The sequence below is a fragment of the Pecten maximus genome, chromosome 14, assembly GCF_902652985.1.
Source record: "Pecten maximus chromosome 14, xPecMax1.1, whole genome shotgun sequence".
Lineage (NCBI taxonomy): Eukaryota > Metazoa > Mollusca > Bivalvia > Pectinida > Pectinidae > Pecten > Pecten maximus.
In genome coordinates, this window is record NC_047028.1 from 8,816,803 (window position 1) to 8,844,091 (window position 27,289).

The 27,289-nt window shown below is 37.8% G+C and overlaps 2 protein-coding genes across 8 annotated transcripts in view; one reads left to right on the plus strand and one right to left on the minus strand.

Moving 5' to 3' along the window:
• The window catches only part of LOC117342022 (disks large homolog 2-like), a 264,368-nt gene extending 251,619 nt beyond the window's left edge, over positions 1–12,749 (plus strand). For all 7 annotated transcript variants that reach the window (XM_033903973.1, XM_033903974.1, XM_033903975.1 and 4 more), the window contains 6 exons: positions 97–144; positions 3,808–3,909; positions 6,179–6,351; positions 7,373–7,482; positions 8,492–8,583; positions 8,865–12,749. In XM_033903973.1, the coding sequence (XP_033759864.1) occupies positions 97–144; positions 3,808–3,909; positions 6,179–6,351; positions 7,373–7,482; positions 8,492–8,583; positions 8,865–8,971 (632 nt within the window). In that variant the 3' untranslated portion in view covers positions 8,972–12,749. The remainder of the gene's footprint in view (positions 1–96; positions 145–3,807; positions 3,910–6,178; positions 6,352–7,372; positions 7,483–8,491; positions 8,584–8,864) is intronic.
• A 4,702-nt stretch (positions 12,750–17,451) lies between these two features.
• LOC117342742 (ecto-NOX disulfide-thiol exchanger 2-like) overlaps positions 17,452–27,289 on the minus strand; it is a 28,130-nt gene continuing 18,292 nt past the window's right edge. The window contains exons 13-14 of the mRNA XM_033904976.1: positions 20,572–20,704; positions 17,452–19,240 (exon numbers count right to left, since the gene is read on the minus strand). Coding sequence (XP_033760867.1) covers positions 19,011–19,240; positions 20,572–20,704 — 363 coding nt within the window. The 3' untranslated portion in view covers positions 17,452–19,010. The remainder of the gene's footprint in view (positions 19,241–20,571; positions 20,705–27,289) is intronic.

Consider the following 27,289-nt stretch of genomic DNA (forward strand, 5'->3'; position numbering starts at 1 on the left):
CTTAAAGTTCGGTTGGGGGGGGAGTTGTGATCATTTTGGAGGGGTTGGGGTTTACATGTATACGGCTCTGTACATTCAGTTTGTTTTGTGTTTCAGGAGGCGATGAACCAATTTTGTCCTATGAGGCTGTCGTACAACAAGAATGTAAGTTATATCTTGTGACATGGCCATGAATATGTTAGAATTTCAGAGAAAGGATGTTTAAACATCAATTTAGTTTATTAATCAGTTTTACAGATTATCGAGACTCTATTTTACCTTTATACGTGGTGATTTAAATGTGAAAAGTTCAGTAAACATTTTTTATAATGATTTAGTAACAGAAATAAGTCTCAACTATCAATGGCCACAACAGTTCCGTTTTCCATTCCATGCATAAACACAATAGAGAAATTGAATAGAGTCTGACATGTGTAAAGGCTTCATTCCGTGACTGGGATTGATTCTTGTGTTAGTGTGAAGGTCACATTGTTCCATGACATTTCTCAGACGGCTTTAAAATGGAATAATTTAATAGGTCTGTGATAGGCAGAAAATGAGAATCTGTAAAAAACGAAATTGTCAAGGAAATGAATTTAAGAGTAAAAAGTCTTTTATAAATATTTGCTGCAGTAGAATTTGATGTAAACTTTTATTGATAGAATGCAGATGTACACATCTTTAAAGCCTCAAGGACATGTTGACATTTTGTCATTATATATGTTGTATATGATGTACATACATCCTAAGTGTATTCAGTTTATGGCATTGCCTATCGGGTTAAAGGTCACACCTATTGTAACATTATTCTCCTCTTCTTTATACATCAATGATTTAACATTCACTTAACACATCTGGGTTTTTTTGAAGTCATTGCATCTGTAAGACATGAGATATTAACAAATCCTGTCTTTATTGATTCAATGTAAAACATTTCATTTAAAAATTTTGATCTTGTGAATTGATGCATACATATACATTTTGTAGTTAAATTTCTCCTTGTGCAACCTATCAATCATGTATATGTACAAAAAAACTTGTTTATAATAAATTTCATGAAGGAAATGTTTCATTTGATCTTGAATTTATTAAATGGTTTTAAAATATATCTGATTGAGCTGAATTCAGGATTTGGATTTACTTCAAAATAATTATAGGCATTTAGTCTGTTCATCATAAGAAAGTTTTATTGTCAGTCTCTGAACTAAATTTTCAGGCATGAGAATTTCAGATGAAAAGCTCATTTTAGATTTTTCTGATGCATATATGTTATAATTTTACCTGAAGAATTTTTCATAGTTAACATTCTAAAGTGTTTACTTTCCATCTCGGGTCTTGTCTATCACGGGGCAGATTCTTTTTAATTTTGAAGGTGTCTTTTGAATATTTTTATGAATCCTGAACCTTATGTACATTTATATGTATCTGACCTGATAATTAAATGACATCCATTCTTATTTTTAGCTCACCTGGTCCGAAGGACCAAGGTGAGCTTATGCCATACCGTGGCGTCCGTCGTCCGTCGTCCGTCCGTCCGTCGTCCGTCGTCCGTCGTCCGTCGTCTGTCGTCCGTCCGTCCGTCAACAATTGACTTCTTCTTCATAACCACTGATCAGAATTTGAACAAATTTGGTCAGAAGCATCCCTATGGGTAGGGGACTCAAAATTGTACAAATGATGGGGCTGACCCCCCAGGGGCCTGAGGGGCGGGGCCAAAAGGGGTCAATTTGGCTACATTGATATAAACGACTTCTTCTCTGAAACCGAGCAAAGGATATTGCTCCTATTTGTCTGGAAGTATCACTATGGGCTGGGGATTCAAAATTGTACAAATGGTGGTGCTGACCCCCAGGGGCCTGAGGGGCGGGGCCAAAAGGGGTCAATTTGGCTATATTGATATAAACGACTTCTTCTCTGAAACCGAGCAAAGGATATTGCTCCTATTTGTCTGGAAGCATCACTATGGAGTGGGGACTCAAAATTGTACAAATGGTGGTGCTGACCCCCTAGGGGCCTGAGGGGCGAGGCAAAAATGGGTCAATATAGCTATATTGATATTAACGACTTCTTCTCTGAAACCGAGCAATGGATATCACTCATATTTGCCTGGTAGCATAACTTTGGGGTGGGGATTCAAAATTGTACAAATGATGGGGCTGACCCCCAGGGGCCGGAAGGGCGGGGCCAAATGTGGTCATTCGGGCTATATTTATAAAAACAACTTCTTCTCTGAAACCGAACAAACGATATTGCTCATATTTGCCTGGTAGCAACACTATGGGGTGGGGATTCAAAATTGTACAAATGATCGGGCTGACCCCCAGGGGCCGGAAGGGCGGGGCCAAATGTGGTCATTTGGGCTATATTTATAAAAACAACTTCTTCTCTGAAACCGAACAAACGATATTGCTCATATTTGCCTTGTAGCAACATTATGGGGTGGGGATTCAAAATTGTACAAATGGTGTGGCTGACCCCCGGGGGGCCTGAGGGGTGGGACCAAGAGGGGTCAATTTGGCTAAATTGATATGAACAACTTCTCATCTGAAACTAAGCAATATATATTGCTCAATTTTGACTGTGAGAATCCCTTTGGGGTAGGGTTTCAAAATTGTACAAATGGTGGGGTCTACCTCCCTGGGGGCTGACGGGCGGGACCAAAAGGGGTCAATTCGGCTAAATTTATATAAACAACTTCTTCTCTGAAACTAAGCAATAGATATCACTCATATTTGCCTGGTAGCAACCCCCTAGAGTAGGGATTCAAAATTGTACAAATGACAGGACTGACCCCCAAGGGGCCTGAGGGGCGGCGTCAAAAGGGGTCAATTTGGCTGTATTGATATAAGCGACTTCTTCTCTGAAACCGAGCAAAGGATATTGCGCCTATTTGCCTGGAAGCAATCACTATGGGGTGAGGATTCAAAGTTGTACAAATGGTGGTTCTGACCCCCTAGGGGCCTGAGAGGCGAGGCAAAAATGGGTCAATATAGCTATATTGATATTAACGACTTCTCTGAAACTAAGCAATGGATATCACTCATATTTGCCTGGTAGCAACCCCCTAGGGTAGGGATTCAAAATTGTACAAATGACAGGGCTGACCCCAGGGGACCTAAGAGGCGGGGCCAAAAGGGGTTATTTTGGCAAAATTGATATAAACAACTTTTTCTCTGAAAATAAGCAATGGATATCTTTAATATGTGACTGGTAGCATTCACTTTGGTTAAGGATTCAAAATTGTACAAATGATGGGGCCAACCCCCTGGAGGCTGAGGGGCTGGGCCAAAAGGGGTCAATTTGGCTAAATTGATATGAACAACTTCTCTGAAACAGCTCATATTTGACTATTAGCATCCTATTGGGGTAGGGATTCAAAATTGTATAAAGGAAGGAGCTGACCCCCAGAGGGCAGGGTCAAAAGGGGCCAATTGGTCTAAACAAGATCTTCTCTGAAACTAAGCAATGGATATCACTCACATTTGTGTGGTAGCATCCCTATGGGGTCGCGCCAAAAGTCAATTTCATTTCATGGATTAATGTACCTTTTGGCATTTTTAGTATTAAAATAAAACCAATGTACATGTACCCATATAAAATGCTTATGATATATATTGACATAGCAATACCAGCGACAAATATGCTTAAGCATCATTCTTGTTTCATATCTCATGAAACCAGGTGAGCGATACAGGCCCTCTGGGCCTCTTGTTATACAGCATTTGCCTAGAGAAAATTATATTTTCCGTTTTAATAAACTTTGAAATTGTATCAGTTTTATCAATGTTTAAAAAAAAAAATCAGAGAATATTTATTTATGATTTACAGTGAAGTACACAAGACCAGTTATTGTACTAGGTCCACTCAAGGATAGAATAAACGATGATCTCATCTCAGAATTCCCAGACAAGTTCGGAAGCTGTGTACCCCGTAAGTAAACCTTTCTCTATGGAAGCTGTGTACCCCGTAAGTAAACCTTTCTCTATAAAAGCTGTGTACCCGGTAAGTAAACCTTTCTCTATAGAAGCTGTGTACCCCGTAAGTAAACCTTTCTCTATAGAAGCTGTGTACCCCGTAAGTAAACCTTTCTCTATAGAAGCTGTGTACCTCGTAAGTAAACTTTTCTCTATAGAAGCTGTGTACCCCGTAAGTAAACCTTTCTCTATAGAAGCTGTGTACCCGATAAGTAAACCTTTCTCTATAGAAGCTGTGTACCCCGTAAGTAAACCTTTCTCTATAGAAGCTGTGTACCCCGTAAGTAAACCTTTCTCTATAGAAGCTGTGTACCCCGTAAGTGAACCTTTCTCTATAGAAGCTGTGTACCCAGTAAGTAAATCTTTCTCTATAGAAGCTGTGTACCCCGTAAGTAAACCTTTCTCTATAGAAGCTGTGTACCCCGTAAGTAAACCTTTCTCTATAAAAGCTGTGTACCCGGTAAGTAAACCTTTCTCTATAGAAGCTGTGTACCCCGTAAGTAAACCTTTCTCTATAGAAGCTGTGTACCCGGTAAGTAAACCTTTCTCTATAGAAGCTGTGTACCCCGTAAGTAAACCTTTCTCTATAGAAGCTGTGTACCCCGTAAGTAAACCTTTCTCTATAGAAGCTGTGTACCCCGTCAGTAAACCTTTCTCTATAGAAGCTGTGTACCCCGTCAGTAAACCTTTCTCTATAGAAGCTGTGTACTCTGTAAGTAAACCTTTCTCTATAGAAGCTGTGTACCCCGTAAGTAAACCTTTCTCTATAGAAGCCGTGTACCCCGTAAGTAAACCTTTCTCTATAGAAGCTGTGTACCCCGTAAGTGAACCTTTCTCTATAGAAGCTGTGTACCCCGTAAGTAAACCTTTCTCTATAGAAGCCGTGTACCCCGTAAGTAAACCTTTCTCTATAGAAGCTGTGTACCCCGTAAGTAAACCTTTCTCTATAGAAGCTGTGTACCCCGTCAGTAAACCTTTCTCTATAGAAGCTGTGTACCCCGTAAGTAAACCTTTCTCTATAGAAGCTGTGTACCCCGTAAGTAAACCTTTCTCTATAGAAGCTGTGTACCCCGTAAGTAAACCTTTCTCTATAGAAGCTGTGTACCCCGTAAGTAAACCTTTCTCTATAAAAGCTGTGTACCCAGTAAGTAAATCTTTCTCTATAGAAGCTGTGTACCCCGTCAGTAAACCTTTCTCTATAGAAGCTGTGTACCCCGTAAGTATTACTTTCTCTATAGAAGCTGTGTACCCCGTAAGTAAACCTTTCTCTATAGAAGCTGTGTACCCCGTAAGTAAACTTTTCTCTATAGAAGCTGTGTACCCCGTAAGTAAACCTTTCTCTATAGAAGCTGTGTACCCCGTAAGTAAACCTTTCTCTATAGAAGCTGTGTACCCCGTAAGTAAACCTTTCTCTATAGAAGCTGTGTACCCCGTAAGTGAACCTTTCTCTATAGAAGCTGTGTACCCCGTAAGTAAACCTTTCTCTATAGAAGCTGTGTACCCCGTAAGTAAACTTTTCTCTATAGAAGCTGTGTACCCCGTAAGTAAACCTTTCTCTATAGAAGCTGTGTACCCCGTCAGTAAACCTTTCTCTATAGAAGCTGTGTACCCCGTAAGTAAACTTTTCTCTATAGAAGCTGTGTACCCCGTAAGTAAACTTTTCTCTATAGAAGCTGTGTACCCCGTAAGTGAACCTTTCTCTATAGAAGCTGTGTACCCCGTAAGTAAACCTTTCTCTATAGAAGCTGTGTACCCCGTAAGTGAACCTTTCTCTATAGAAGCTGTGTACCCCGTAAGTAAACTTTTCTCTATAGAAGCTGTGTACCCCGTAAGTAAACTTTTCTCTATAGAAGCTGTGTACCACGTAAGTAAACCTTTCTCTATAGAAGCTGTGTACCCCGTAAGTAAACCTTTCTCTATACAGACATTGTGTGTATTTGTATCAATAACTTTGTAAGTGAAAAAAAACACCAGTACACATTGCACTATTCATTTTAATGAAACTGTTTTTTATGTCTAGGAAAATGGAAATGATCTACAAATAACTTATAATTATTCATAAGAAATTGTAACAAAAATTGAAGATATTCAAGTTATTCAAGATCTTGAATGTATGATGATAAATATTAATGAAATTGTTGAACAAGGCAATCAGTAGATCCTGCTTTATTTTCACATTTAGACCACAGCTTGTTCTGGTTCAGAAATATAAATCTTGTCCACAGACACAACGAGACCCAAGCGAGATTACGAAGTGGATGGACGAGATTATCATTTTGTGGAATCGCGGGAACAGATGGAGCGTGACATACAAAACCACCTATTTATAGAAGCAGGACAGTATAACGACAACCTGTATGGCACAAGTGTTGCTTCCGTAAAGGAGATTGCAGAAAAGGTAGACAATAAAGGATTTATTATTTCAATTAGCTTCAGTTCAGTTAATCTCAACATGAAAGCAGGCTATCAAACATCACAACAACTATGATCAAGTATATCACTGGAAAGGAGATAAATCTATTGAGCCTTTGTTAAGATGACAGTGTTTTAAACATGTTCGTACCGTTGTTCTGTTGTTTATAAGTAGTCATGAGTTATAGTGGTTAATCTTGTTAGTACCGTTGTTCTGTTGTTTATAAGTAAATATGAGTTATAGTCGTTAATCTTGTTCGTACCGTTGTTCTGTTGTTTATAAGTAATCATGAGTTATAGTCGTTAATCTTGTTAGTACCGTTGTTCTGTTGTTTATAAGTAAATATGAGTTATAGTCGTTAATCTTGTTAGTACCGTTGTTCTGTTGTAGTCATGAGTTATAGTGGTTAATCTTGTTAGTTCCGTTATTCTGTTGTTTATAAGTAGTCATGAGTTATAGTCGTTGATCTTGTTAGTACCGTTGTTCTGTTGTTTATAAGTAAACATGAGTTATAGTCGTTAATCTTGTTAGTACCGTTGTTCTGTTGTTTATAAGTAGTCATGAGTTATAGTCGTTAATCTTGTTAGTACCGTTGTTCTGTTGTTTATAAGTAATCATGAGTTATAGTCGTTAATCTTGTTAGTACCGTTGTTCTGTTGTTTATAAGTAAACATGAGTTATAGTCGTTAATCTTGTTAGTACCGTTGTTCTGTTGTTTATAAGTAGTCATGAGTTATAGTCGTTAATCTTGTTAGTACCGTTGTTCTGTTGTTTATAAGTAAACATGAGTTATAGTCATTAATCTTGTTAGTACCGTTGTTCTGTTGTTTGTAAGTAGTCATGAGTTATACTCGTTAATCTTGTTAGTACCGTTGTTCTGTTGTTCATAAGTAAACATGAGTTATAGTAGCTAATCATGTTAGTACCGTTCTGTTGTAGTCATGAGAAATGGACATGTAATTCACATATTTGAAGCAACATTTTAAGATTTTTTTTCTGTGTCCAGGGTAAACACTGTATATTGGATGTGAGTGGTAACGCAATAAAGCGACTACAAGTAGCAGGGCTCTACCCAGTAGCTGTCCTTATAAAACCAAAGTCGGCCACATCTATCATGTAAGTACAACGGGTACCACTACCCAGTCACTGTCCTTATAAAACCAAAGTCAGTCATGTCTAAAATGTACCCAGGGTACACTGATGACTGTGGGTACACTGATGACACTGGGTACACTGATGACTCTGGGTACACTGATGACTCTGGGTACACTGATGACACTGGGTACACTGATGACTCTGGGTACACTGATGACTCTGGGTACACTGGGTACACTGATGACTGGGGGTACACTGATGACTGTGGGTACACTGATGACACTGGGTGCACTGATGACTGGGTACACTGATGACACTGGGTGCACTGATGACTGTGGGTACACTGATGACACTGGGTATAATGATGACACTGGGTTCACTGATGACTGTGGGTAGACTGATGACACTGGGTATAATGATGACACTGGGTTCACTGATGACTGTGGGTAGACTGATGACTGTGGGTACACTGATGGCTGTGGGTGCACTGATGACTGTGGGTACACTGATGACACTGGGTGCACTGATGACTGTGGGTACACTGATGACACTGGGTGCACTGATGACTGTGGGTACACTGATGACACTGGGTGCACTGATGACTGTGGGTACACTGATGACTGTGGGTACACTGATGACACTGGGTATAATGATGACACTGGGTACACTGGTGACTGGGTACACTGATGACACTGTGTACACTGATGACTCTGGGTACACTGATGACTCTGGGTACACTGATGACTCTGGGTACAATGATGACACTGGGTACACTGATGACACTGGGTATAATGATGACGGTGGGTACAATGATGACTCTACGTACACTGATATTGCCAGGTACACTGAGTTACACTGAGGGCACCTTGAGTTGAACTCAAAACATGCTTTCTGTTATGGTGATTGCAGTATCATAAGTGGAACTCTTGCTAAAGATATCACTAGTACACGTCGGTTCTACATTTCTCTGTAGATGGTAGCCTGATTTAGCAGAAGCATGTCCTATTGGAATTACCATTCTCTTTTACAGGGAGATGAACAAACGGATCACAGAGGAACAAGCTAGATTGACTTATGAACGAACAATGAAACTGGAACAAGAGTTTGGAGAATATTTCACAGGTATGTCTTGCTGTCAGCTCTGTACAAAGAGGAAACAAAACTAAGAGAACTGTCTTTATAATCAGTAATACAACCTAATAATGTAACAATTATCATTCTAGTTTCTTAGTAGGACTTTTTTGTACTGAGTATGACCTTTAGTTCATGAATATGATTTTCATTTACCGATTATGACCTTCGTTTACAGAGTATGATATTCAACTGATGAACTTGATTTTCATCAAAAGATAATGAATGTGTCTTTCTTTTAATTTTACTGACCTAATTTCTGTCTATTACAGCGGTTGTACAGGGAGATTCAGCTAATGAAATCTATGCAAAGGTGAAGGAAGTGATCCGTGACCAGTCTGGTCCCACTATCTGGGTGCCCGCCAAGGAGAAATTATGAGCCATTTGTCTTACAATGGACTCGACGCACACAGCAAACCCATTCAGGAGCTTTCTTGTCAGAAATTGGATAATATTTGTCATGTGATCTGAAAATTGTTCAATTGTTGATGAGCAGACAATTTTAAAAACGGATGGTTTGTGCATTTTGATGTATATATGATACAAACTAACATTGTGTTATATATATGGGGCGCAACATTTGGTTGGCGGTACGGTCCGCTGAACACTGTAACCGTGGCAACAAAGACTGTAACTATAGACTGTATCCATGGTAACAGCATGGCGGAGGACAGATGGACTTATTTTATCATTAATATATAATTACATTGTATAAATGTGGATCATCCTCATGTTAACCTTCTGTCCCGGGTGGATCTGAGAGAGGCATGCGAGTAGCTATGTGAGGGTGCTGTGTGCAGTTTATATGTTGTGAATGTGGTAGCTGTGGACTGAAGAAACCTTTTGTCTTTCTTTTGTTGTTGGGGAGGCTGTGGTGTATACATGATTGGCACGTGCTGGCACAGTAATAGTCACACTCCAGAACCCATCAAACCAATTTTGTGAACCTGGAGTCCAAATGGTGATATCAGATACCTGGGGTCGGAATGGTGATGTCGGATACCTGGGGTCGGAATGGTGGCGTCTGATTCCTGGGGTCCGATTGGTGATGTCAGATACCTGGGGTCCAATTGGTGATGTCGAATACCTGGAGTCCGATTGGTGATGTCGGATACCTGGAGTCCGATTGGTGATGTCGGATACCTGGGGTCGGAATGGTGATGTTGCTCCGTACAAGCGATCAGGATTATGGCACCAAACACATATATCTATAATATTGTTGTCACGTGTTTAATTATTAACTGTTATTAGGGTTATTTTATTGTATAATTTTACTGGTGTAAAGTACAACACTATTTAACAGTAACATACCACAGTTTATATCGGATATTGGAATGTATCAGATTGTCTTGAGATCATTGTACATCTGCCTCAGGGCTTTTATACAAGTATAATTAAACATTTTAAAATGAAACTGTTTTAAACATGTTATAGAGGAAGTTATATCAGCCAGGAGATGGACTAGTATTTATTATAAACATGTATTAAAGGGATGTTTTGGTGTTGATAATGCTACTGTAGTGTAACCTTTGGTGAAACAACATCATTATCAGTACAAAATATTCTATATATTTAGGTCTGTGGAATTAAAATGAGAAAAGGACCAGAAATGTCACTCTTACAATACACTGTTGATAATTTTAGCATATAATGTTGTATGATAATCCAGAGGATGTTAGACATTAAAGGTCGGGGTGTACAGAGTGATCTCCCCTTGTAACAGTAAAATTGTCTTACTGTTGTAGTCTCACAGTGGATTTAATAGACCTCCATTTCACAACACATAACTTAACCATGTGTGCTACAGTATTGATATGTTATGTTGATGTGGCAGTATGTCTCTACCACCTAAAAGATATACCATGCTATTTCAATACAGTTTCCGCTTTCTTTCCTATGAGACGGAATGTATTGTGCATTCTAACTGCCTAAACTGGGGAAAACATGATTTTTTTTTCAATTAACTTAGTGTCAACTGTGAATGGAGGTTAACTTACTTCAAAGAAATTGATAATGCTATGTGTTCAGCCATTCCTAAAACATACATGCAAGATGTTCTAATAAATGGATGACCTTTATGTGACCTAGGTGTGACCTTTGGTATGTCTCAGGCTAAAAGTTAGACTGACCTCTCCATTTTTGCGAGGTAAGAACTCAGTCATGTAATTGTAATCACAACCATGCAAATCATTGAGAGATAACTCTCTCCCCAATGTAAGTTTGTTAGACCGCAGATAAACTCTCCCCACATTGTATAGGAAATCCAGAATGTCCTGTGAAAATGGTTTATGAAAAGTACACATCAGTATTTATTTTTCATAACATGTTGAACGGTCTTCTTGATGAGTTTTATGATTCGTTCAGATTTAATGTCCAGTGAATTGCCATATAAAGAAATATGATAATCTATATGTGTCCAATTAAATTTTACAGTAATTAGTAAGGTGTTTTTGTGCCATGCTAGTGTGTTGTTGTGAAATGACTCTTTCTACAAACAAAAATTTCCAGGCAACTTTGCACAAATGAGTTACACCTCTAGTATTCCGCATTGTGAGCGTGAGCAGTATATGTGTGGAATTAAAGTGGATATTCATGTTTAACTTGCATAATTATGTCGTGTTACACCAATATTTGTGGTAGGAATACGAGTGTGTCTAGGTTCAGATATAAGGGCAGATAACTCAAGTAATTAAGGTTGTTATTGTAAACTGGACATTTTCCGTCAATATAAATGTTGTTCATTACTATATAAACTGCTGACCAGTGTTGTCAATTTCAGGAAAACGTCAATAGCTCAATCTTGGACCCCTATCTTAGAGATAGATCATAATTTCATCTCAATCAATGCCCACTTCTTTGTTACAAGTTGTCGTGAAGGTTATTTAACATTTCCTAGTCCAGCGACACCCTAGAAAGTCACAGTTTTGCCATTTTATTAGATTTCCTGGAGTTTCTTATCAATTATGTGCGTTCTGTTTTGAGTGAGATGTTTGTAGTGTAGAAACATTCCAAGTCCTTAGGTAGATTTGTAGAATACGATTTAGACTTTTTAAATTTAAAAAGAGCATTTTAATTGAAATTATTTTCTATTTACAATAGTGTAACAGAGTATGTTCAATAAAGACATCCACTTGCCACATCTGTTTCATACAAAAAGTGCAATTTACATCCATATGATGTTGTGTAAATGTCAAACTCTGTATAAATATATATATATTGATATGTACATTGAGTTATCTCCCTTGTCCCATTCACGAGAGTTATCTCCCCCTTGTTCCTTTTGTACAGCACGGTCTGTGGTTCACTGTGCTTGTTATTGTAGTCTTATTAGGCTGTACATTTCTTTAACACAGATCTACCAGGTCAATCAAGGTGTAAAATATTCTTTTTAAGAAAATTGTTATTGTAGATATTTTTTCTTCTATTATATTTTTTAAACAATGAGTCTTTTAGAGAAAAAAACAGACTTTGCTATTGAAGAAATGACTGATATTCTTCTCTTGTTGAAGTGCTTTGATTGATCATGATGTAAATTAAAATCATTGGGCCAACATTTGGATGTGTTTTAGGTATTTATTTTCAATATGCAGCAAATATAATGAATGGTTCACTGCCCATGATATTAATAATTAACTGATCAGTCATTGATTCTCAATAAAACTGACATTGTGTGGAAATCTTATGAAATTCAGTGGAGTACAGCAATCTGTTTTAATTATTTTCTCCCCTGGACATTGTCAAGGGGCAATATGAAATCCTGTCACTTTCATATTATCTTGCATTTTGTATTCTCCACTATGTTCAAGCTGTGTTTTAAAATTTCATTGCATGCTATTCGCTAGATGTCAATACCCGTGGTAAAGTTGTAAACACTTTTACTGCAATTGTTGTTATTATCATCATTTTTATACACAAAAATGTCACTTCCAGGTGATTTCCATTGTATCGACTTTAAAATCATTAATTAATGATATCCGTGTAAATGTTTAAAGGGAGATAATCTGTCCGGTTATCTCCCCTTGTACCAGTGACGACCTGTAGCTAGGATATGGTTCTATATAGACATAGCACACCAACAAAGGTACTAGCTCAAAACGAGGCCAAGATGGATTTATAGGTGAATAGGAAAAATAAATAAATTGACAACTATAAACTTACATTTTGTGTAGAGTTATTTATCATTATAGCACACATCATAATGGTTTTGATACTAGCTGATCAAGGAAGAGAAACCAGAGCCAGACCCGGTTCTATTCCCCTGATCAAAGATCAGAGGGGGTATTGTAATCCCACTGTACATTAATCATTCTGTTATTCCATCCTCCTGCAACAATAATGCCAAACACAGATTCTTTATTGGGACTGCTTGCTTGGATTTCTTTTTCGGGTTAAAAGAACTAAGTGACTAGTACTATAAATAGAAAATTAGTTTCCAGGCAATAATTCTAGTTGCCTAGACCACATTATCTCCCCTTCACACAGTATTTCCCTGCCAAAGCAGCTTTAATGTGGTTACTTTGATGTGAAAGGCCAAAGGTAAAGGTTCTTAATAGAAAATCAGTTCCCCTCAGTAATTTGACATCCATTGGACAAAACTCTCCATTACATTATCATTACTGCACAATAACACTAGTTCAAGTGGACCAACCAGACTTCATTCTCTGCTTTCCTTATCAGAAGTGCTTGACTGTAATTGTAGGGGCCGCGGTGGCCGAGTGGTTAAGGTGTCCCGACACTTTATCACTAGCCCTCCACCACTGGGTTGCGAGTTCGAAACCTACGTTGGGCAGTTGCCAGGTACTGACCGTAGGACGGTGGTTTTTCTCCGGGTACTCCGGCTTTCCTCCACCTCCAAAACCTGGCACGTCCTTAAATGACCCTGGCTGTTAATAGGACGTTAAACAACAAGAGATCCCAGAGGGATCTTGGCGCCCACCATTGAATGATCTTCATAGGTTCCATGTCAGATTGATCTTTTCTCTACTTTTCCCTTCATTTTACTAATCTGTGCAAATCGAGACATCCCTCCAGTACTTTTCAAACAAGAGAATCCTAGCTATATAAGAAATCTGAGATTTAACGATAATGGCTGTTTGATTGCCAGGTTGTTTTCAGGACAGACTGGTCCAAAAATGCAATACAAGGGACCAAGGGGAACCTACTTATGAAATTTGAGAAAGATCCATTCAGTACTTTGAGAAATAGAGATAACAAACTTCAATTGTCAAAATCCAAGATGGCGGTCTGTCGGCCATATTGTTTTCCAATTGATCTCAAAATGCGATAAGCATAATGAGGCACCAAGGGGAACCTCCATATGAAATTTGAGAAAGATCCCTTCAGTACTTTCTCAAAAATAGCGATAACAAACTTCAATTGTCAAAATCCAAGATGGTTGCCTGTCGGCCATGTTATTTTCAGATTGGTCTCAAAATGCAATATGCATAACTAGGCACCAAGGGAAACTTACATATGAAATTTGGGAAAGATCCCTTAAATACTTTCTCAGAATTAGCGATAACAAACTTCAATTGTCAAAATCCAAGATGGCTGCCTGTCGGCTATATTGTTTTCCGATTGGTCTCAAAATGCAATATGCATAACTAGGCACCAAGGGGAGCCTACATATGAAATTTGAGAAAGATCCCTTCAGTACTTTCTCAGAAATAGTGATAACAAACTTCAATTGTCAAAATCCAAGATGGCTGCCTGTCGGCCATGTTGTTTTCAGATTGGTCTCAAAACGCAATATGCATAACTAGGCACCAAGGGAAACCTACATATGAAATTTGAGAAAGATCCCTTCAGTACTTTCTCAGAATTAGCGATAACAAACTTCAATTGTCAAAATCCAAGATGGCTGCCTGTCGGCCATGTTGTTTTCCGATTGGTCTCAAAATGCAATATGCATAACTAGGCACCAAGGGGAACCCACATGTGAAATTTGAGAAAGATCCCTTCAGTACTTTCTCAGAAATAGCGATAACAAACTTCAATTATCAAAATCCAAGATGGCTGCCTGTCGGCCATGTTGTTTTCCGATTGGTCTCAAAATGCAATATGCATAACTAGGCACCAAGGGGAACCTACATGTGAAATTTGAGAAAGATCCCTTTAGCACTTTCTCAGAAATAGCGATAACAAACTTCAATTGTCAAAATCCAAGATGGCTGCCTGTCGGCCATGTTGTTTTCCGATTGGTCTCAAAATGCAATATGCATAACTAGACACCAAGGGGAGCTTACATATGAAATTTGAGAAAGATCCCTTCAGTACTTTCTCAGAAATAGCGATAACAAACTTCAATTGTCAAAATCCAAGATGGCTGCCTGTCGGCCATGTTTTTTTCTGATTGGTCTCAAAATGCAATATGCATAACTAGGCGCCAAGGGGAACCCACATATGAAATTTGAGAAAGATCCCTTCAGTACTTTCTGAGGATTAGCGATAACAAGAATTGTTTACGGACGGAGGGACGGACGGACGACGGACCACGGACGCAGGGCGATTTGAATAGCCCACCATCTGATGATGGTGGGCTAAAAACAAACCAATGTTTTTTAAATCAAAAGGACAGAGGTCAATGTCACCATTACTGAAAATGATAAAATAATCCCTGGACAACGATGCCATCAGGAGGATTAGTATTCAGACACGACTGCATAGGAAAGAGAAACAAGAGGCCCATGGGCCTTAACGGTCACCTGAGATTTGAAATATTTCAGTTAATTTAATTTACCCTTTTTAGCCCCGCCCATCAGCCCTCAGGGGTCAGTCAGGGCCAACATATGCATATTATCAAACTTTCATCCCATGCTGAAAATGTTAACCAAGTTAGAATGAATTCCAATAGAAATCAAACAAATCAGTCAAAAATGTAATTTCCCTATATAAACTATAGTCAAATTTAACCCCTCCCCAGGGGAAAACTTATGACCCCCGGGTCATTAAATTAATAAATTTTAGTAGAGCACCTTAAGACCCTTCCAACTATGAAGAGTATTTGATTCTACCTTATTTCGGTCTTGAGAAGAAGATTTTTGAAATTTCAGCCAATTTGACCATTTTTAGCCCCGCCCATCAGCCCCTCCGGGTCAATAAGGGCCAACATGTGCATACCATCAGACTGCCATCCAAAGCTGATAATGTTAACCAAATTAGAATGAATTCCAATAGAAATCAAACAAATTATAGTCAAAAATGTGATTTCCCTATATAAACTATAGTAAAGTTTACCCCTTCCCCAGGGGCAAACTTGAGACCCCAGGGTCATGAAATTCACAATTTTAATAAAGCATCTTAAGACCCTTCCAACTATAAAGAGTATTTGATTCCAACTTATTTCGGTCTTGAGAAGAAGATTTTTGAAATTTCAGTCAATTTGGCCCTTTTTAGCCCCGCCCATCAGCCCCTGGGGGTCAGTCAGGGCCAACATGTGCATGCCATCAAACTGTCATCCCATGCTGACAATGTTTACCAAATTAGAATGAATTCCAATAGAAATAAAACAAATAAAAGTCAAAAATGTGATTTCCCTATATAAACTATAGTAAAGTTTACCCCCTCCCCAGGGGCAAACTTTAGACCCCAGGGTCATGAAATTCACAATTTTAGTAAAGCATCTTAAGACCCTTCCAACTTTAAAGAGTATTTGATTCCAACTTATTTCGGTCTTGAGAACAAGATTTTTGAAATTTCAGTCAATTTGGCCCTTTCTAGCCCCGCCCATCAGCCCCTGGGGGTCAGTCAGGGCCAACATGTGCATGCCATCAAATGGTCATCCCATGCTTACAATGTTAACCATATTAGAATGAATTCCAATAGAAATCAAACAAATAAAAGTCAAAAATGTTATTTCCCTATATAAACTATAGTAAAGTTTACCCCCTCCCCAGGGGCAAACTTGAGACCCCGGGGTCATGAAATTCACAATTTTGGTAAAGCACCTTCAGACCCTGGCATCTATGGAGTGTATTTGATTCCATATTATCCGAGAGTAGAGAAGAAGATTTTTGAAATTTCAGTCAATTTGGCCCTTTTTAGCCCCGCCCATCAGCCCCTGGGGGTCAGTCAGGGCCAACATGTGCATTCCATCAAACTGTCATCCCATGCTGATAATGTTAACCAAATTAGAATGAATTCCAATAGAAATAAAACAAATAAAAGTCAAAAATGTGATTTCCCTATATAAACTATAGTAAAGTTTACCCCCTCCCCAGGGGCAAACGTGAGACCCCTGGGTCATGAAATTTACAATTTTGGTAAAGCACCTTAAGACCCTTCCATCTATGAAGAGTGCTTGATTCCACCATATCTGTGAGTAAAGAAGAAGATTTTTGAAGTTTTAGTCAATTTGACCCTTTTTAGCCCCGCCCCTCAGGCCCCTGGGGGGTGGGGACCATATAATTTACAATTTTGGTTGACCTTTAGCCATAAAAGCTTCCTGCCAAATTTCATTGAATTTGGTTTGGGGGTTTTGGAGAAGAAGTCGAAAATGTAAATTGTTTACGGACGCACGACGGACGACGGACGACGCACGACGCACGACGCACGACGACGGACAAAAGGGGATTAGAATAGGTCACTTGAGACTTTGTCTCAGGTGACCTAAAAAAACTGACGGCAGAGGGGTCGGAGGGACCTCCCCCAGCGGGGTTACAAAGGGCAGAACTGAACATCAAAATTTTACAAAAAGCGCTATTCCACAAGCGGAAAATTATCATGTGGGAGTATTGTTCAGTGATGCCCTGCTTTGTATCAGATTCTTATGACACATTTTACACTGGTTAGCTCCAATTAGTTCTTCCTGTGAAGGAATCAATATCGTCTGCCTTGCTAAAATCAAAATAAACTTCAATCTCAATTTGAAAATATTTGTTTAATTTGTACATACAATGACATTTACATACACAAGTAAATCATTTTCATTCTATGATATCCATGGTAACGGTAATATAATAAATGTTAAGGTGATCATGATAAGCACTGTCCATCAATGAACCTTAACGGACAATAAAAACATACATATAGCAAAACACTTAACAAGCCTAACTAGTTACACAATTTGACTATTCCAAGGGCTTTTTCATTCATGAGGACAAAATGGTTTGTCTGCAGTAGTAGTAGTAATTCTGTCATAAAATCTTTGTTAATTCTGACATTGATACTTTGTTAAAGTGTGTCACGAGAGCAAACAGAACTGGACCCCGTATACATCATGATGAATAAAAATGTCCAGTAAAACATATAGACTACAAGATATCTTACACATTGATACTATTACTGCTATACAAATCACTTATATGCTACCCTTAAACAAAATCGTTATTTAATGAAACAGTTTCAGGAACTAAAACATACTGCTACCTTAACAATGCATTATTTAATGAAAATGATTGAACAACACAAATATTCTATACATGGATTCTATACATGTACACACATACACACTCTTACTTCACATGACATGATGTGTGAAGCGTTATAATACACACTCTTACTTCACATAATGTGATGTGTGAAGTGTTATAATACACACACCCACTTACTTCACAAAATCTTATTAGAGCAATTATGAAGATTTAAACTAAAGTCTTCTTTACGATGTTTTGACAAGGTCTGATCATATAACAGTTGTAGCTTCAAGTCAAACTTTGGCATCAAAGCATCAAACTAAAACTGTTTACGCATGTAGACATTTAAAGGAAAGTAAGTTTACAAGCAACAGTTCCAATTGTAATACTACTTGGTAGTAATCTTAAGAATATTAAAACTGCAGATTAAGCAACTTTTTACATAATTACAGCACATCAAATAATACATCAAAGTAAAATGTCTGCTCTGGGTCTAAAACATCTTGGTACGTCATTGTTAATATCTATAGGAACTCACCATATATACTCGCCTCGTCAATTCTCATTTCCCTTTCTACATCTTACCCTCACCCTCTTAGGAGATTCCCCTATCCCATCCCAACCTGAAACCCCAATGAAAGATTCCCTTTCCCCTATAACCCATTCCTTATTCTAGCCCCTATAACCCATTCCTTATTCTAGGCCCTTCAAGCGAATAATCTTAGTTTTCATGGTGGTGACTTATAATTAAGAACTGCAGTTTTTTTTTTTTTCATTAACAATCTCGAAATATATCCCTAATAAAATTAGCATCCACTGAAGAACTCTTAGTTTGGTGAACTCTCAAAGTTTTTCATTTATTTCACAAAGTGTCAATGCAGTTGTTGTAATAAAATGCTTTCTATTGAGAGCTGTATACCAGAAGTTACCACACAATGATTTTCATTGGTTACAGCTGCAATATGGAATGGCAGGGATCGTTAAAAATTCTCCCAAACAGTGCCTCTCACAAACTGTTTGGATTTTGTAGAATTAACATGGAGTTGAATGAGTGTGTCAATGTCCCTACACAGAGAGAAATGGTACCGTCGTGGACTGGTACCCCAAGAACTGCCACCTCTTCTCAATGGTGGCCCCAACACCGGACATTACAAGTTTGAACAGCACTGGTAATCTTTCCATCAAGTCTTCAAGTTCACTGGTGCGTGACGATACCCCAAGCTGATGTAGATATGACCAGATGTAATCAACACTAGCTCCGTTAGGATGGACATGGAGGAAACAGCAAATCAAACCTAAATAGATAAAGTGTCAAATGTCAGAAACAACATATCGTATCTAAATAGATAAAGTGTCAAATGTCAGAAACAACATATCATACCTAAAAAGATAAAGTGTCAAATGTCAGAAACAACATATCGTATCTAAATAGATAAAGTGTCAAATGTCAGAAACAACATATCAGATCAAACAAGATAAAGTGTCAAATGTCAGGAACAACATATCATATCTAAATAGATAAAGTGTCAAATGTCAGAAACAACATATCGTATCTAAATAGATAAAGTGTCAAATGTCAGAAACAACATATCATATCTAAATAGATAAAGTGTCAAATGTCAGGAACAACATCAGATTTAGATAAAGTGTCAAATGTCAGGAACAACATATCGTATCTAAATAGATAAAGTGTCAAATGTCAGGAACAACATATCGTATCTAAATAGATAAAGTGTCAAATGTCAGAAACAACATATCAGATCAAACAAGATAAAGTGTCAAATGTCAGGAACAACATATCATATCTAAATAGATAAAGTGTCAAATGTCAGAAACAACATATCGTATCTAAATAGATAAAGTGTCAAATGTCAGAAACAACATATCATATCTAAATAGATAAAGTGTCAAATGTCAGGAACAACATCAGATTTAGATAAAGTGTCAAATGTCAGGAACAACATATCGTATCTAAATAGATAAAGTGTCAAATGTCAGGAACAACATATCGTATCTAAATAGATAAAGTGTCAAATGTCAGAAACAACATATCGTATCTAAATAGATAAAGTGTCAAATGTCAGAAACAACATATCATATCTAAATAGATAAAGTGTCAAATGTCAGGAACAACATCAGATTTAGATAAAGTGTCAAATGTCAGGAACAACATATCGTATCTAAATAGATAAAGTGTCAAATGTCAGAAACAACATATCATATCTAAATAGATAAAGTGTCAAATGTCAGGAACAACATCAGATTTAGATAAAGTGTCAAATGTCAGGAACAACATATCATATCTAGATAGATAAATTGTCAAATGTTATGAACAACATATCAGATCAAAATAGATGTAAGTGTCAAATGATAGAAACAAGAAAAAATATCATGATTACATACTGATCATCTCATTATTTATCTAATATTGTAAGATTCTGTTACAATAAATACTGTATACCAAACATAAATACTGTATACCAAACATAAATACTGTATACCAAACATAAATACTGTATACCAAACATATACTGTATACCAAACATAAATACTGTATACCAAACATAAATACTGTATACCAAACATAAATACTGTATACCAAACCTGGAATTAGATAACTCCATACCTATTAACTTGGCCTCCTTCTCTGTAATATTAAGACTGTTACCACTGCTGGTCAGAGATGATAAGTTTAAGAATGGGATGTCTGTCACCGGTACTTTCTCAGCCTTTGTCTCCTCGCTATCCTCTGTTGTAACCTGTCAAACCATCAAGTTTACAGAAATACATAGCTGTTATAATTCATAGGGGTTGACCCAGTTAGAACTAGTTTGGTATTAAATTTTGCATAATAAATTTGTGTATACATACAGATTTACTGGGTATTTATTTTCATACTATATTCAATGAACAGCGACATTTAATCTCCTTCAAATCTAAGACACATTTGATTATAAACAGGAGGTAATTTGATACAAATTGGTACTAACAATCTATATCTACTAGTTGGACCAGAGATGTTCATTCCCGAAAAACAGAAGCAAAAGATGGACCAAGTGAAATTATTTTGTTTTCTAGCAAGCCTGGACATAGATTTCAAGGCCTGTATCCGAGACTGTGTAGGTCCATAGAGTTCTATGTATAAACTGTTTACATTCCAGACAGATGAATTTGTAAACTGTTTATATTCCAGATAACCTGTATGTTGTGTAAACTAACACCCAGATAACCTGTATGTTGTTTAAACTAACACCCAGATAACCTGTATGTTGTGTAGGACGTGTTGTAGGACGTGTTATACTGTGACAGTAAATCTAACACCCAGATAACCTGTATGTTGTGTAGGACGTGTTATACTGTGACTAACACCCAGATAACCTGTATGTTGTGTAAGACGTGTTATACTGTGACTAACACCCATATAACCTGTATGTTGTGTAGGACGTGTTATACTGTGACAGTAAATCTAACACCCAGATAACCTGTATGTTGTGTTAGACATGTTATACTGTGACTAACACCCAGATAACCTGTATGTTGTGTAAGACGTGTTATACTGTAACAGTAAATCTAACACCCAGATAACCTGTATGTTGTGTAAGACGTGTTATACTGTGACAGTAAATCTAACACCCAGATAACCTGTATGTTGTGTAAGACATGTTATACTGTGACTAACACCCAGATAACCTGTATGTTGTGTAAGACGTGTTATACTGTGACTAACACACAGATAACCTGTATGTTGTGTAAGACATGTTATACTGTGACAGTAAATCTAACACCCAGATAACCTGTATGTTGTGTAAGACGTGTTATACTGTGACTAACACCCAGATAACCTGTATGTTGTGTAGGACGTGTTATACTGTGACAGTAAATCTAACACCCAGATAACCTGTATGTCGTGTAAGACGTGTTATACTGTGACAGTAAATCTAACACCCAGATAACCTGTATGTTGTGTAGGACGTGTTATACTGTGACTAACACACAGATAACCTGTATGTTGTGTAGGACGTGTTATACTGTGACAGTAAATCTAACACCCAGATAACCTGTATGTTGTGTTAGACATGTTATACTGTGACTAACACCCAGATAACCTGTATGTTGTGTAAGACGTGTTATACTGTGACTAACACACAGATAACCTGTATGTTGTGTAAGACATGTTATACTGTGACTAACACCCAGATAACCTGTATGTTGTGTAAGACGTGTTATACTGTGACTAACACACAGATAACCTGTATGTTGTGTAAGACATGTTATACTGTGACAGTAAATCTAACACCCAGATAACCTGTATGTTGTGTAAGACGTGTTATACTGTGACTAACACCCAGATAACCTGTATGTTGTGTAGGACGTGTTATACTGTGACAGTAAATCTAACACCCAGATAACCTGTATGTCGTGTAAGACGTGTTATACTGTGACAGTAAATCTAACACCCAGATAACCTGTATGTTGTGTAGGACGTGTTATACTGTGACTAACACACAGATAACCTGTATGTTGTGTAGGACGTGTTATACTGTGACAGTAAATCTAACACCCAGATAACCTGTATGTTGTGTTAGACATGTTATACTGTGACTAACACCCAGATAACCTGTATGTTGTGTAAGACGTGTTATACTGTAACAGTAAATCTAACACCCAGATAACCTGTATGTCGTGTAAGACGTGTCATACTGTGACTAACACCCAGATAACCTGTATGTTGTGTAAGACGTGTTATACTGTGACTAACACCCAGATAACCTGTATGTTGTGTAAGACGTGTTATACTGTGACAGTAAATCTAACACCCAGATAACCTGTATGTTGTGTAAGACGTGTTATACTGTGACTAACACCCAGATAACCTGTATGTTGTGTAAGACGTGTGTTATACTGTAACAGTAAATCTAACACCCAGATAACCTGTATGTTGTGTAAGACGTGTTATACTGTGACTAACACCCAGATAACCTGTATGTTGTGTAAAACTTGTTATACTGTGACAGTAAATCTAACACCCAGATAACCTGTATGTTGTGTAAGATGTGTTATACTGTGACTAACACCCAGATAACCTGTATGTTGTGTAAGACGTGTTATACTGTGACTAACACCCAGATAACCTGTATGTTGTGTAAGACGTGTTATACTGTGACTAACACCCAGATAACCTGTATGTTGTGTAAGACGTGTGTTATACTGTAACAGTAAATCTAACACCAAGATAACCTGTATGTTGTGTAAGACGTGTTATACTGTGACTAACACCCAGATAACCTGTATGTTGTGTAAGACGTGTTATACTGTGACTAACACCCAGATAACCTGTATGTTGTGTAAGACGTGTTATACTGTGACTAACACCCAGATAACCTGTATGTTGTGTAAGACGTGTGTTATACTGTAACAGTAAATCTAACACCCAGATAACCTGTATGTTGTGTAAGACGTGTTATACTGTGACTAACACCCAGATAACCTGTATGTTGTGTAAGACGTGTTATACTGTGACAGTAAATCTAACACCCAGATAACCCGTATGTTGTGTAAGACGTGTTATACTGTGACTAACACCCAGATAACCTGTATGTCGTGTAAGACGTGTTATACTGTGACAGTAAATCTAACACCCAGATAACCTGTATGTTGTGTAAGACGTGTTATACTGTCACAGTAAATCTAACACCCAGATAACCTTTATGTTGTGTAGGACGTGTTATACTGTGACAGTAAATCTAACACCCAGATAACCTGTATGTTGTGTAAGACATGTTATACTGTGACAGTAAATCTAACACCCAGATAACCTGTATGTTGTGTAAGACGTGTCATACTGTGACTAACACCCAGATAACCTGTATGTCGTGTAAGACATGTTATACTGTGACAGTAAATCTAACACCCAGATAACCTGTATGTTGTGTAAGACGTGTTATACTGTGACTAACACCCAGATAACCTGTATGTTGTGTTAGACGTGTTATACTGTGACAGTAAATCTAACACCCAGATAACCTGTATGTTGTGTAAGACGTGTTATACTGTGACTAACACCCAGATAACCTGTATGTTGTGTAAGACGTGTTATACTGTGACTAACACCCAGATAACCTGTATGTTGTGTAAGACGTGTTATACTGTGACTAACACCCAGATAACCTGTATGTTGTGTAAGACATGTTATACTGTCACAGTAAATCTAACACCCAGATAACCTGTATGTTGTGTTAGACATGTTATACTGTGACTAACACCCAGATAACCTGTATGTTGTGTAAGACATGTTATACTGTGACAGTAAATCTAACACACAGATAACCTGTATGTTGTGTTAGACATGTTATACTGTGACAGTAAATCTAACACCCAGATAACCTGTATGTCGTGTAAGACATGTTATACTGTGACAGTAAATCTAACACACAGATAACCTGTATGTCGTGTAAGACGTGTTATACTGTGACAGTAAATCTAACACCCAGATAACCTGTATGTCGTGTAAGACGTGTTATATTGTGACTAACACCCAGATAACCTGTATGTCGTGTAAGACATGTTATACTGTCACAGTAAATCTAACACCCAGATAACCTGTATGTTGTGTAAGACGTGTTATACTGTAACAGTAAATCTAACACCCAGATAACCTGTATGTTGTGTAGGACGTGTTATACTGTGACTAACACCCAGATAACCTGTATGTTGTGTAAGACGTGTTATACTGTGACAGTAAATCTAACACCAAGATAACCTGTATGTTGTGTAAGACGTGTTATACTGTAACAGTAAATCTAACACCCAGATAACCTGTATGTCGTGTAAGACGTGTTATATTGTAACAGTAAATCTAACACCCAGATAACCTGTATGTCGTGTAAGACGTGTTATATTGTGACTAACACCCAGATAACCTGTATGTCGTGTAAGACCTGTTATACTGTCACAGTAAATCTAACACCCAGATAACCTGTATGTTGTGTAAGACGTGTTATACTGTGACAGTAAATCTAACACCCAGATAACCTGTATGTCGTGTAAGACGTGTTATACTGTGACTAACACCCAGATAACCTGTATGTTGTGTAAGACGTGTTATACTGTCACAGTAAATCTAACACCCAGATAACCTGTATGTTGTGTAAGACGTGTTATACTGTGACTAACACCCAGATAACCTGTATGTCGTGTAAGACATGTTATACTGTGACTAACACCCAGATAACCTGTATGTTGTGTAAGACGTGTTATACTGTCACAGTAAATCTAACACCCAGATAACCTGTGTGTTGTGTAAGACGTGTTATACTGTGACAGTAAATCTAACACCCAGATAACCTGTATGTTGTTTAAGACGTGTTATACTGTCACAGTAAATCTAACACCCAGATAACCTGTATGTTGTGTAAGACGTGTTATACTGTCACAGTAAATCTAACACCCAGATAACCTGTATGTTGTGTAAGACGTGTCATACTGTGACTAACACCCAGATAACCTGTATGTCGTGTAAGACGTGTTATACTGTGACAGTAAATCTAACACCCAGATAACCTGTATGTTGTGTAAGACATGTTATACTGTGATAGTAAATCTAACACCCAGATAACCTGTATGTTGTGTAAGACGTGTTATACTGTGACAGTAAATCTAACACCCAGATAACCTGTATGTTGTGTTAGACATGTTATACTGTGACAGTAAATCTAACACCCAGATAACCTGTATGTTGTGTAAGACGTGTTATACTGTGACAGTAAATCTAACACCCAGATAACCTGTATGTCGTGTAGGACGTGTTATACTGTGACTAACACCCAGATAACCTGTATGTTGTGTAAGACGTGTTATACTGTGACTAACACCCAGATAACCTGTATGTTGTGTAAGATGTGTTATACTGTGACAGTAAATCTAACACCCAGATAACCTGTATGTTGTGTAAGACGTGTTATACTGTGACAGTAAATCTAACACCCAGATAACTTGTATGTTGTGTAGGACGTGTTATACTGTGACTAACACCCATATAACCTGTATGTTGTGTAGGACGTGTTATACTGTGACAGTAAATCTAACACCCAGATAACCTGTATGTCGTGTAAGACGTGTCATACTGTGACTAACACCCAGATAACCTGTATGTTGTGTAAGACGTGTTATACTGTGACTAACACCCAGATAACCTGTATGTTGTGTAAGACGTGTTATACTGTGACTAACACCCAGATAACCTGTATGTTGTGTAAGACGTGTTATACTGTGACAGTAAATCTAACACCCAGATAACCTGTATGTTGTGTAAGACGTGTTATACTGTGACTAACACCCAGATAACCTGTATGTTGTGTAAGACGTGTGTTATACTGTAACAGTAAATCTAACACCCAGATAACCTGTATGTTGTGTAAGACGTGTTATACTGTGACTAACACCCAGATAACCTGTATGTCGTGTAAGACGTGTGTTATACTGTAACAGTAAATCTAACACCCAGATAACCTGTATGTTGTGTAAGACATGTTATACTGTGACTAACACCCAGATAACCTGTATGTTGTGTAAGACGTGTTATACTGTGACTAACACCCAGATAACCTGTATGTTGTGTAAGACGTGTTATACTGTGACTAACACCCAGATAACCTGTATGTTGTGTAAGACGTGTGTTATACTGTGACAGTAAATCTAACACCCAGATAACCTGTATGTTGTGTAAGACGTGTTATACTGTGACTAACACCCAGATAACCTGTATGTTGTGTAAGACGTGTTATACTGTGACAGTAAATCTAACACCCAGAAAACCCGTATGTTGTGTAAGACGTGTTATACTGTGACTAACACCCAGATAACCTGTATGTCGTGTAAGACGTGTTATACTGTGACAGTAAATCTAACACCCAGATAACCTTTATGTTGTGTAGGACGTGTTATACTGTGACAGTAAATCTAACACCCAGATAACCTGTATGTTGTGTAAGACATGTTATACTGTGACAGTAAATCTAACACCCAGATAACCTGTATGTTGTGTAAGACGTGTCATACTGTGACTAACACCCAGATAACCTGTATGTCGTGTAAGACATGTTATACTGTGACAGTAAATCTAACACCCAGATAACCTGTATGTTGTGTAAGACGTGTTATACTGTGACTAACACCCAGATAACCTGTATGTTGTGTAAGACGTGTTATACTGTGACTAACACCCAGATAACCTGTATGTTGTGTAAGACATGTTATACTGTCACAGTAAATCTAACACCCAGATAACCTGTATGTTGTGTTAGACATGTTATACTGTGACTAACACCCAGATAACCTGTATGTTG